General features: G+C 50.4%; 1 protein-coding gene across 5 annotated transcripts in view; it reads left to right on the top strand.

Moving 5' to 3' along the window:
- IGF2BP2 (insulin like growth factor 2 mRNA binding protein 2) overlaps positions 1-13,056 on the top strand; it is a 117,080-nt gene that overhangs the window by 81,814 nt on the left and 22,210 nt on the right. For all 5 annotated transcript variants that reach the window (XM_090055893.1, XM_090055891.1, XM_090055892.1 and 2 more), the window contains 4 exons: positions 1,295-1,429; positions 3,128-3,250; positions 3,645-3,780; positions 4,060-4,188. In XM_090055893.1, coding sequence (XP_089912019.1) covers positions 1,295-1,429; positions 3,128-3,250; positions 3,645-3,780; positions 4,060-4,188 — 523 coding nt within the window. The remainder of the gene's footprint in view (positions 1-1,294; positions 1,430-3,127; positions 3,251-3,644; positions 3,781-4,059; positions 4,189-13,056) is intronic.

Here is a 13,056-nt window from a genome sequence, read left to right as displayed (position 1 = left end):
TCCAGCCTCTTGTTCTTGAAGGTGGAATGGCAGGAGGTGGCTCCCACACACTGGCCAGCAGAGCTGAGCCACATAGGGAGGAGGGAGGTACCTGCTACACCCTTCTTCATAGGCCTGCCCCTGCCCCAGGTCAAATGGTTCTGCTGCTCAGAAAACAGATCTCCAGTCTGAGCAAACAAGAAATAATTAATGATTTGCTTAATTGGCCAGGGGCTTTTTGGGATACTGGGTCGTCTTTTGGAGAACACCCAATTCCACCTGCCCCCGAAGGATATCTAGGCTAGCCTGTTCCATTGTGGGAAGTAATTTTGTGTCTGTGGCATCGAGATCATCCATGGCAATGGATTTCAGGACTGTAAACCTAGGATTCAAGCTCTACTGAAAGAGGAGCTGGTATGTGAAGGGTGAAAGCTCTTATTAAACTCCAAGTGCCTTGAAGCATACAAAAGCTTATAGAAAATCACAGGCCAGATCCTTTTCTTTGTGTGCAGTGTTTAAGTTGTCTAAACATGAACATTCCCCTGCATGATGCTTGGTGTTGTAGTTTACAGAGGGAGGATGTGCTGCATTTTACTAATTCCTAATGAATCTATTTGTTATTAACCTATCACTTGCACTGTTTGAAAGAGAGATTTTAAGTAGCAGCTGTAAAGGTATCCTCCCTGCTCTCGGGCAGCAGAACAGGGAAGTTCTACCATGTTGTGGTTGTGGATGCAAAAGCCAGCAATAATGCTAGTCAGGGGAGAGAAGGGAATCTCTCCTTTGTTTCTGCAGAATGTATTTGGTCTGACCTGCCTTGGTGCAGCTCCTTCCCCTCAATCATTTGCTTTGATGCCCTGGGGCAAATGAACCCAGATCTGGAAGACAACCTTGGGCAGAACCTGAACTAAAATTGCTTTGATGCCAAAGCCTCTTGAAACCATATGTTTGTTATAAACTGATTTAGGTTTGCTCAGAGCAGAGCCACTGGTCACCCAGAACATGGGCCAGGTTCATTCCAGAGGTTTAGCAGGCCTTGAAACCAGCCTTTCCTGACTGCTGAGCGTGTCTGGTGAAGGTTTCATGGTCTTGCACAACTATAGGGACAAGTCCCTGGTCCAACTGCCTTATACCACCTTCAGGGGGAATTGATGCCGAGCTGGCTTCAGCTGCATAATGGTGAATTCCTGGTTTATGGTTACTTTCAGATGGTAAAACAAAGAGATGGCTTTGCTTTTTATGCTTTGTTAAAATGCTTCCTGACAACATCAACCTGATGCGCAGTGCTTTCTCTGTGCTGCTTCTCTCGCTGTAGGGTAGACATCCATCGCAAGGAGAATGCCGGTGCTGCAGAGAAGCCAATCACCATCCATGCCACCCCAGAAGGGTGCTCGGAGGCATGCCGCATGATCCTTGATATCATGCAGAAAGAAGCCGATGAGACTAAATCGTAAGTATGGCACCTGCTTTACTCGCCCCTACGGGAGACTGCCACACACCCACACCCAGGAGGGGAAGGAGGCAGACAGACATGATGAAGAATCAATGCATTTTAATCAAATACCTATGGAAAAAGGCAGTCAGCTTAGAAAATGCATCTTCAGAGAGCCAAAAGATGGATTGCAATAGACACTGCAGTTGCCTGGTGAAAGAAGCTGGTTCGGTTTGATACATCTGCCTATTTAGAAAAGCTATCCAAAGCCATGGATATTAGATCATCATTTTGGGAGATTATCTCTGCCTTGGAGTCTCCCTTTTTATTCTTTTCTGTTTTGTTTTTCCTCCCCCTTTCCCTCTGGACCAAGAGGCGATAACCATAGCTGCTTGAAAACTTTTTGTTGACTTTTTTTCAATGAAAAGTCATGATTCAAAATGAAAATTTTCCATTAAGTTATTGTTTCATTGAAAAAAACCTATAAATGTTTCATAGCAAATGACAATTTTTCATTTGATTAGAACATTTTCCATGTAAAATGCCTACTAATTTTTGACCAGCCCTGCTTGCAATTGGTATTGCAGAATAAGGCATATTTTGCCTTCCCTTCCTGCCATAAACATTTAGCTAAAGGAGCTTTCTCTATTTTCTGTCAGTACCTAACAAAAATCATTTAGACGGTTTACATGGCAAAGACTCAAAAATGTATGGGTTTTGCAACAGAAAAGAAAATGTCACTATGATTTTTTTTTTGACTTTTTTTGTGGGCTATTATGGTTATTTGAGAATTTGCACATCTTTGTGAATGCACAGCTGGAGTGCTGCAAAGTATTTTTCATGGGTGTCAGAATTTTCTAAATAGTTACATTCCCATCAATAACTGCTCATATTTAGCAGACTTGTTATAATGCATGTAAATATATATCCCAGTGTTGTGGGGACAGGGGGGCCCTCTGTGAGAAGTCAGTCCAGAAGGGGGTCACCCTTATGCCCCATACTCTGTTGCACTACATGTTCCTCAGCTTTATCTGAGAAATGTGCATTTCTGTAGGCTTATCCAAAACAGTCCTTTCATGCCAAGCAAAATTGTCCTTCATTAGGCAGATCTCACTGGAGATAAAGCAAATGTCTTACTAACCCTGAATGAAGGCAAATCATTACACTGAAATGGGACCCTTGCTGTCGGACCATACTGTACTACCTGAGCTGGCAGCACCACGATGTTAAAGGAGCTAAATGTGGCGGGTAGTTAGAACTGTTTTCAAATCTTCCTTTGTCTCCTTTCCTTTCCCGTAGGGCTGCTGTCCTCTTCCAGGCCTGATGGAGAAGGTCATGACAGTATAGGGAGTTTTGACCAGGCCTGCTAGCCTGATGGAGAGAAAAGCTAGTGTTTTCCCTGTGATTCTACAGAGATCTCCTCTGGGAGGGAGGGAAATAGGTACCATATTTTCAGCCTCCATTCATGCTCTGAGCTGTTGCAGAAGCTGTGAGGGTCATTTTGATGTAGAGGTACCTGGCTGTGCCCCTAAAACACCCCTCAGTGTCTGTTTGTGCCTGTGTTCAGGAAGAGGGAGGGCTGGGTAAAATCCAGAGGAAAACTGAACCTGAAGGATGCTGAGGTGCCAGAGCTAAGGGGTGGGGGGGCCCCTGCCCTTCACATGCCGAGTGAAAAGAACATGCAACTTAACACTGAATGCCTTGTGTTTCTCTTAGAGCTGAAGAGATTCCCTTGAAAATCTTAGCCCACAACAGCTTGGTTGGTAGACTGATTGGCAAAGAAGGACGAAACCTAAAGAAAATTGAGCAAGACACGGGGACCAAGATCACCATCTCTCCGTAAGTGCCAATATCCTGATGGATGCTGAGGTGCCCAGCAGAGGGCTCCTGGAGGTTGGCCGCTGGTTGGCTGCAGTGGCTTGATGTAGTCCTGGGCTTTTTGCTCTCCTTTTTCGGAAGAGCCATGGTAGGGATATGTTGGGAAGACTTGGAATGGACAAATAGCTCCATCCACATGTTCCCACATGCGCTGCCTTACACAGAAGGCCAGCAGCACTGGCCAGAGGGGCAGACTGGGGTCTGTCGGGTGTGGCTCTCCATAGCTGCTGAGAGGAGAGAGCTCAACAGAGCAACTTCTCCTTTTGGTCCTAGCGGGATGACAGAAGCTGCTTGTTCTTTCTGTTGTTTGGGTTGAGTGAGGCTTCGCTGACTGGTTTTTCATGTAATTGGCTAGTTTACAGGATTTAACCATTTATAACCCTGAACGGACCATCACGGTGAAGGGCAACATTGACGCCTGCTCCAATGCTGAAGTGGAAATCATGAAGAAGTTGCGAGAGGCCTATGAGAATGACATTGTGGCCGTCAGCGTAAGCTCCTATTGCTGCTTCCACCCTTTCCATCAGGGGCCTCAGACCTTCAGAGCCCTAGCCAGAGCTGACCTCAGTGAGACCATGATATATGGCTGCAAGGTGGTTTGCAGCCATGGAGAAGGCTGTTGTCCCCCAGAAGGCAATGTAGGGCTGGCCCTGCCATATTGATGCTGTTTGGCCAGGACAGCAGAAGTCAGTTCAGTATTCTGCCTGTGTGGTTTTTCTCCTGTGTTCATTCCATGTCTTCCTGTTTCCATCTTCTGTCTGCATTTCTAGCAACAAGCCAACCTGATCCCAGGGCTCAACCTTAGTGCTCTGGGCATCTTCTCAACAGGATTATCCATGCTTCCTTCTGCAGCTGGGGCCCATGGAGCTGCTGCCACTGCCCCCTACCATCCCTTTGCGGTAAGAGCCTAGTAGGCTTAGCCTGTGTGCGTGGTGGCAAGAGATGCTACAGCTTTGCAAGCTTGCATGAGAGGCATGGAGAAGATGTTCATTTTGACTTCTGGTGGCTAGGCCAGTATCCCTTTGTTGGGAGGTTCCTGTGGGCGCTCTTGTATAAGAGCACTGGACATCCTGGCTAGAGACAGACATTACACATAAATCAGTTTAAGTGATCAGAAACTGGTTTAAACTAGTAACAGAACAGACATTCAGTGCACATAAACCAATTTCAAAATGACCAAAACTGGTTTGAGATAAACCTGGTTGAATGTAGCATCAGACTTAACTGATTTGGCTCAAACCAATTTTTGCAATGTCTGTCCCAGACACCTTCCTTATTTAACTTAAACCAGACTCCTCCAGCATCCCGGCATGCGCTCTGGTAGGGCTGTGTGAAGCTTTAGTCACTGATTTGACTCGGCAGAGATTCTGCCTGATTTGGCAGCTGAATCGCTGAATCCGAATTGAATCAGGAGGACCTTTAATCTCTCCGAATCGAATCAGAATCCTCTGAATTGATTTGGGGAGATTCAGAAAGATTCAGTGATTTGGACACAGACACAGCTTTAAATCCTTTTTCTACATACCTCAAGGTACCAGGTGGCTCATGAATGCTGAGATGGTGGGGTGGATGGAGCATCCCCTGGGAGTGGGGGGGGGGGGGGGGGTCCCCAGTGTGCTCAGCAGTGGACCTGGAAGAGGACTAGAAGCACTTTTGGGTCCACTGGGGAGTGTACAGGGGACCACTCCCCATGGCCCCTGCCTTGGTGATTGGTGCCTCCTGGCTCTGGGGAGGCATCTGGGGCCCCCTTCAGTTCTTGGTGGCAGATCTGGAAGTGGACTGGAAGTATGTCTGGTCCACTTCCGGGTCCACTGACGAGCATGTGGGGGGGGCCCCCCTGCACTCCTGTGGGATGCTCCATGTGCCCCAGCATCGCAGTGTTCATGAGCTGTGCCTGGTACCTCAACATATGTAGAAAAAACGTTTAAAACTGTTTATGGCCGAATTGCTGATTCTCTGAATCAGCATTGAATCTTCAGATCTGGATTCGGCCAAATTGAATAGGGACAGTGATCCGAATCAATGAATCGAACCACTGTCTCTGATTCAGGCTGAATCTGAATCTGAATTGAATCTGGCCTGTTTCGCACACCCCTACTCTCTGGGCTGGGCTCTCTGTTCCAGCCCAGTGGGGCTGGCCCCGCCTCTCTGCTCCCCAGCCGGAGTAGGGACAGGTGTGTGTGTGGGGGGGGGGGGTCTGGCCAGAGTGGGGTTTAATTCCCGCCTCTCTAACCCACCGGCAAGAATCTGCTGGGTGCTTTCCCTCCCTGAGGCAGCAGCGGGGCAGGGAAGAAGGTTAGTCTCCCCTTTACCCACACTGGCAGCCGGGCCTGCTCGCTGTCACTGTCATGCTTGCTCCCTGTGGGGGAATAAGCCCCCTGCTGTCCTTTCCACCAGACACTGGAGGGAGGGGGAAGAACCCCTGTCCCTGCCCCTCCCAAGGGGCCCTGCCAGCTGGCGTGTGGCCATGCTCCTGCCCTGTTGCTGCAGCGGGAGGGGGCAGGGCCTTTCATGAGGGCAGCAGCCCCTGTCATAATGTCACAGAGCACAAGTGTCTTCGCCGTGGCGGCGTCTAGAGCATGCTAGGGCCCCCCAAGTCCCTTGTAGTGCCGCCATGCTGTGCAGCAGCTCTGCTGGCCCTGCAGTGCAGCCCCCTGCTAGGAAGAGGCTCACACTTGGGGAAACTGATGGGGGTAGCTCCTGTCAAAGTCACTCCCCCCTTGCTCCAGCAGCTGGGTGGGGGCCCCTGGGTGGGGCAGGGAGTGGACTTATTTTCTGCTCTGCCCCGGGGGCACCACAGCCAGGTCTGCCTGGCCTGGCCACAGCTGCTGCTCCGTCTGCGCTTAAGGTAATGTCTGATGGAATAAGCCCTTTCCTGCCAGGACGGGGCTGGCCCTGAGCACAGACTGATTGGCAGCTGTGGCTAGGCTGGGCAGACCCAGCTGCAGTGTCCCCGGGGCAGAGCAGGGAATAAACCCACTCCCAGCCCCCGCCTCCCAGGGTCCTGCCGGCAGTGTCTGGCCCCGTCCATGCCTGGCTGCTGGAGCAGAAGGGGGCAGCATCTGTGATGGGGGCAGAAGCCCTGTCACAGTTTTCCCAAGCGCCAGCCTCTTCCCAGTGGGGGGCCGCACTGCAGGGCTGGCAGAGCTGCTGCAGAGCACAGTGGCACTGCAGGGGGCTTGGAGGGCTTTGGCTCAGTCAGGACACCAGTGCTTCAGCGTGCAGCCCGCCGCAGCTTTGCCTGCCCCAGAGTGCAGCCCCCTGCTGGGAAGAGGCTCATGCTCTGCGACATTGACAGGGACTGCTGCCCTCATCAAGAGCTCTGCCTCCTCCCACTGCAGTGGTGGGGTGGGGGCACGGCCAGACGCTGACTGGCAGGGCCCCTTGTGGGGAGGCAGGGACAGGGGTTATTCCCTCTCCCTCCGGCATCCAGTGAAGGGGATAGCAGGGGCTTATTCCCCCACAGGGAGCAAGTGCGGCAGTGACAGTGAGCAGACCTACCTGCCAGCAGAGGTAGAGGGGAGACTAGCTCTTCTCCTTGCCCCTCTCTGCCTCGGGGACCATGGTGCCCTGCTGCTGCTGCAGTGTGGGGGAATGTCCTGCAGACCTGGCTCAGGTCCTTGTGGGTGACACAGAGAGGAGGGAATTAAACCCCTCTCTGGCCAGTTAAACTGGGACTGGTCACCCCCCCTCACCTCCCCCAGCACATACGTGCCTGCATTCCCTCGGTCCTGAGAGATTGTTTGTCCTCATGCAAACCAGTTCAGCCTAGGTGGGTTAGACTAACCTGCAAAAGTTGAATCATTTTAGGCTCTGGCTTTTTGAATGTCTGTCTTAAGCCCCTCTGAATCATTTTGAATGAGGTTTGTTTAGAAACTAATCATTCGTGTCTTGAGTATTATACCTGAGAGAGAGTCTTTTCCTGCTGAAGAACATAGGATCATAGCAAAGCTGGGTTGGAAGGGACCTTGTAAAGTCATCTAGTTCAGCCCCTTGCTCAAGACAGGATCATCCCTGACAAATCCATCCCAGGCAAGTTTTTTTTTCTAACCTGCTCTTAAAAAATCCCATAGATCCAGATCCCACAACTTCTTTAGAACATGCTTTGCAAGCTCCTGGCTCCATTATCTCTGCTTCTCCCACAGAGATCTGTAAGCACCACAGCAGCAGATCTGTGAGGGATGCTGAGCCTCACGTGCTCTTTCCCATAGATGTGCATATACACACGCACACAATGAATGTGTGTTCAATGGGATTGCCCTCCTAATGTTTCTGTTCAGCAAATATGAATAAAGTACAAAGAGCACATGGCAATGATGTACAGTGGAAGCTGCCCTATCAGTTTGACTTGCTGGGGTTGAATATTTATTTCATAGCAGCAGTCTCAGGAAATCTCAGCTGTAGCATTTAACTCTTGTAGCTTAATCCATTATCAACTCCTTGATGCATTTTTAACACACTAATAAATATGATGGTTCTTATGCTGTGAATGTCTTTAGAGTGAAGGGAAAAAACGTATTTTACTGTTGTTGTTTTTTAAAGTCATAGTAGCTAAACAGTCTGAGAGGAATGATGAATTTTCCGGCATTGGGAGCTTAAATTCTAGGGATGCGATGCAAAAAAGAAATAAAATATTGGGTGTATACATAGTTCGTGTGTGTGTGCGTGCGTGCATGATGTGTACACGTCTGCTGCTCTGGTGTACTTGTGCCTGGATATAATAGTGAACTGTGCATGTAAATGCTTACCTTCCTTTGGAATAGTATATCCTAGGGCAGATTTTGAAAAGGCTGGGGGGAAAGGGGGCATGAAGATAGTGTGGTAGAGCATCACGTATATAGCAACTCATTTTTTCTCCAGTTAAAGAGAAACTATTGAGCTTTACTAATGTGCTAGGAACCTAGCATTGTATTATTCAGTTTAGGATCAAAGCAGAAACACACATAACTGTATTGGAAGGTGCACTAATTTTCTAGATTATATAGTAAATTTAAAAAACACAACAAAATAGTCAAAATAGTCAAAAGAGACTGTTTCATTGGTCCTGTACTTATAGTTAAATGGTCATCTCATTCAGATTTGTAAAACAAAATCTACTCTCAAAGAGTGTGTGCGGTTGTAACCTAGAAGGGAGACGTTCTCAGGAATGGCCAACAGACAGCAACATTGCAGATGAAAGGATACGGGCAGTGCTCAGACTTATGACACAGTTGGTTCCTGAAAACCGCGTCATAAGTCAAAATCTTGTAACTCGGAACCAGTTTTCCCATAGGAACAATGTTACAAATGGGGGACTGGTTCCTTTACTACTCTCGATACAGTCGTGTCTAGCTTGTAAGTCTGGTGTGGTAGAAGGGGAAGGGGCAGGTCAGTGCCCTGGCAGCCAAGGAGGGATTGGGACAGGGCCTGGGGCAAGTGCTGCCCAGCTGGGGTAGGGGGGCATCGGATGAAGGTGCAGCTTATGCAGGGAGCGTGCGGGTAGCTTCTGCCACTGCACGCCGCTGGTTCAGGTGGGTATGGGGTGGGGGGCGTGTGCCCTGATCTGCGTGGAGAGGGCAGGGCTGGCGCTGCACTGTGCTGCGTTCCAGGTGGGTGCAGTGGTGCTGGGAAATGGAGTCTGTGCCCTGCAGTCGCTGGACCAGCCAGGACGGGGCATGGGATGAAGGCGTGGCTTGCTCTAAGTGGGCGTGGTAGCACTGGGAGCGAGGGCTGTGCCCTGCTGCTGCTCGCCCAGCTGTGGTGGGATGGGTTCAGGACAGAGCTGCCGTGCTGCCTCCAGATGAGTGGCATGAAGCAGTGGGAGCTGCCCTCCCCCTCCCCATGCCCCTGAATGAGCTGCAGCTTCATCCTGCACAACCTTACTAGGCCAGTGGCAGCAGAATAGCCCCCACCCAGAGTGCAGTGTGGTGCAGCTCAGGCCCCGCTTGCCCTGGACAGATCTGGGGGCACACGCTCCCCCATGCCCTCCCAGACCACCAAAACAGACATACCAGCTGGCCGCAGCTGTATCAAGCGTCCTAAAGTTGAAGCCTGTGTTGGAACCTCGAAACAGGGTGTCCATTTATAAAGGTCATAAATGCTGTTCATTGGAACTTAAAGTCATAAATCAAGGATTGTCTGTAGTCTGCATAATGGAACATCAAGACCATTTTAAAAAGGAGAGAGGGTCATTAACACCTGTGGAGTGGAGAGAGATTAACAGGAGTCAGGTAGATGACAATGAGCTCGTTAACTCAATTGACTTCCTCACTGCTGCCTGAGTAGAAATGCTGCTGCCTCTCCCAGGCTGTTTGTTTTGAAGTTTGAGTGGAGCAGGAATCAAAGCAGGGTGGGGGGTGTGCAACTTCATCACTGCACTCTCAGATTCGCCCCAAGTGTGTTCACTGGTTATGCACACATCATTAAGAGAAATCAATTAGACACAGAGTGGTAAAGCACCAAGAGGAGATTAATACCAGCCAGGGTAACTAGCACAGCTCCTGCAAGAGCTGGATGTCTTGAAAGCGTTAGCAGAACTATTCCAAGCAGCTGCAGGAGCAGGAAGCAGCTAAGTGGTTACTTTTTGCTCTACATACCTTCCATTGCATAAGCAAAAATGATCAGTTCACAAGGCAAGAATTATCCATAGCAGCAGAGAATGGCAATAAATGAGTGCAGCTATATTGTACAAATGTGGGGGAGAGGGCCGCATCTGCATTTGGACCCCTTGAACCCCTCCTCTCAGTGCTCACTCCCATGGTCAAGGCCGAGACCTCATCCAGTTCTGGCATTCACATTTCAAATAGGATGTTGAAAAAATGGAAAGGGTGAAGAAAAGAACCATGGGGCTGGTTTGAGGGCTGGAAGAGCTGCCCCTCAGTGACCGGTTTCAGGAGATGTGTCTGTTAAAAGGCTCAAAAAGATGATAGAGAGATGCTTGATTACAGCATTCAAGTACCTTCACAGGGCAAAGACATAGGGAACGGAAGGGGCTTTTAGTCTAGCAGAGAACAAGAGCCAGTGGCTGGAAGCTGAAGCTATATGAGCTAGAATAAAGCATGTGTTTTTAACTCTATGGACAATTAACCAATAGGACAGGCTCCCAAAGGGAAAGGTGCCTTGGCTTTCTCTTGATGGATTCAGATCTGGACTGGATGGCTCTCTGGAAAATCCATTTGGCCAAGCAAAAACTGCTAGGCTAAAGTAACTCGTGAGAAATGTAACAGCCTGTGTCATACAGGAAGTCTGATCTCTGACTTTAGGTCAGATGAGATGATTTCATATTTTCTAGGGTCGGAAGAGACCTGAGCAGATCATCGAGTCCGACCCCCTGCCATGGCAGGAAAGAGTACTGGGGTCAAATGACCCCAGCAAGGTGTTCATCTAACCTCCTCTTAAAGACCCCCAGGGTAGGAGCCAGCACCACTTCTCTTGGAATTTGGTTCTAGCTGCCCTGACCGTGAAGTAGTACCTCCTGATGTCTAGCCTGAATCTACACTCTGCCAGCTTGTGACCATTATTCCTAGTCACTCCTGGCAGTGCTCGGGGGAACAGGGACTTCCCCAATGCCTGCTGGTCCCCTCTGACTAGTTTGTAACAGGCCACTAGATCCCCCCTCAGGCTTCTCTTGTGGAGGCCTAACAGGTTCAGGTCCCGTAGCCTCTCCTCGTAGGGCCTGGCCTGCTGCTCCCTGATCATGTGAGTGGCCTCCTCTGGACCCTCTCCATGTTGTTCACATCCCTCTTGAAGTGCGGCGCCCAGAACTGGACGCAGTACTCCTGCTGCAGCCTGACCAGTGCCGCCTGTGGATGCATGACAAGGTGTGGTTGGCCTTCCTGACTGCGTCCCCACACTACCGGCCCATGTTCATCTTGGCATCAGTGATGACTCCAAGATCCTTTTCTGCCTTTGCACTGATGAGAAGGGAGTTCCCCAACCTGTAGGTATGGTGCCGGTTGTTCCTCTCCAGGTGCATCACTTTGCACTTGTCAGTGTTGAATCCCATCCTATTCTCGTCAGCCCATCCCTGTAACCTGTCTAGGTCTGATTGCAGCCTATTCCTCCCTTCTAGTGTGCCCATGTCTCCCCACATCTTAGTGTCATCAGCAAATTTGAACAGGGTGCTTTTTACCCCCTCGTCCAAGTCACCGACGAAGATGTTGAACAGTGTGGGCTCGAGGACCAAGCCCTGGGGGACCCCACTGCCCACATCCCTCCAAGTTGAAAATGACCCACCACCACTCTCTGGGTGCGGCCCTCCAGCCAGTTGGTGACCCATTTGACTGTGTAGGTGTTGACACTGCAGTTCCCCGGTTTCTTGATGAGAACGAGGTGAGAGACAGTGTTGAGGTGAGAGACAGTGTTGAAAGCCTTCCGAAAGTCCAGGAAGACTATGTTCACTGCTACCCCTGCATCTAAGGATCTGGTGATCTGGTTGTAGAAGGCCACCAGGTTGGTCTGACAGGCCCTGCCTCTAATGAACCCATGTTGGTTGCCCCTAAGCATAATCTCCCCTGCTGGCCCCTCGTGGACATGTGCCAGAATAATTCTCTCAAAAAGCTTACCCAGGATCGAGGTAAGACTAACTGGCCTATAGTTTCCTGGGTCCTCTTTCCTCCCTTTTTTGAAGATGGGCCCTCTTCCAGTCCTCTGGCACCACAGCAGAGCTCCATGAGTGCTCGTAAAGCTGTGCCAGGGGTCCCATAATGACCTCGGGTAATTCCCTCAGTATTCTAGGGTGGAGATCGTCCGAACCAGCTGATTTGAATAAGTTCAGTCGCCCCAGAAGTTCCCTGACTAGTTCCTTGCTAACCCTTGGCCTAGGTGCACCTCCCCTGAGGTCTAAGAGGGGCCCAGTGGGGGGGTGGCTGTTCTGGTCCCTGCTCAAGAAAATGGAGGCAAAGAAATCATTAAATAGGTTAGCTTTGTTGTCTGGTGTGATGACCAGATTTCCTAGCATGTCTTCAGGGGCCCCATGTTACCCGGAACCTTCTTTTTGTCCCCTATGTATTTAAAAAGGGACTTCTTGTTGTCCTTGGTCCAGGAAGCCAGTCCCAGTCCCATCTCCGCCTTGGCCTTCCTGACCCCCCACTGCATCCCTGAGCAACCGCAGTGTAGTCCTCCCTGGTGATGGCCCCTCCCTTCCATTGGGTGTGTGCCTCCCTTTTAGCTAGCAGACATTCCCGGATGCTTTTGGTGAGCCATGGGGGCTTTTGCATCCTTCTGCCCCCTTTGATCCATGTTGGGATTACTTCCCTTTGGGCTTGGAGCATCGTCTCCTTAAGGAGCGACCACTCTTCTTGGACACCTGGCTCCCCTCCCCTCCGGGACCTCAGTGCTTCCCTGACTATTCTCCTTAGCTCATTGAAGTCCGCCCTCCTGAAATCTAGGGCTGCTGCCTTGCTGCAGGCCTTTGCCACCTTGCGCTGGATGGTGAATTCCAGCAGGCGATGATCGCTGTCACCCAGGTGGTCAAGCACCCGCAGCCCCCTCACCAGGTTGTCGCCGGTGGCCAGCACCAGGTCCAACAAGGCGTCTCCCCTGGTGGGGCTGTGCACCTCCTGGGTTAGATGGAGGTCCTGCATTCTGGCTGGGAACCTACATGAGCGGTCAGACCTGGCTGACTGCTCTTCCCAGCAGATGTCTGGAAAGTTCAGGTCGCCCACGATGACCACGTCCTTTGACCTAACCACCTCCGTGAGCTGACTTAAGAATTCCTGGTCTAGCTCTTCCCCTTGGTTGGGTGGTCTGTAGTAGACCTCCACCATTAAACCTCTTTTGCCTCAACT

The sequence above is a fragment of the Crocodylus siamensis genome, chromosome 6, assembly GCF_052110815.1.
Source record: "Crocodylus siamensis isolate JL-2025a chromosome 6, ASM5211081v1, whole genome shotgun sequence".
In the NCBI taxonomy this organism is placed as follows: domain Eukaryota; kingdom Metazoa; phylum Chordata; order Crocodylia; family Crocodylidae; genus Crocodylus; species Crocodylus siamensis.
This window is presented reverse-complemented; position numbering and strand designations above follow the sequence as displayed.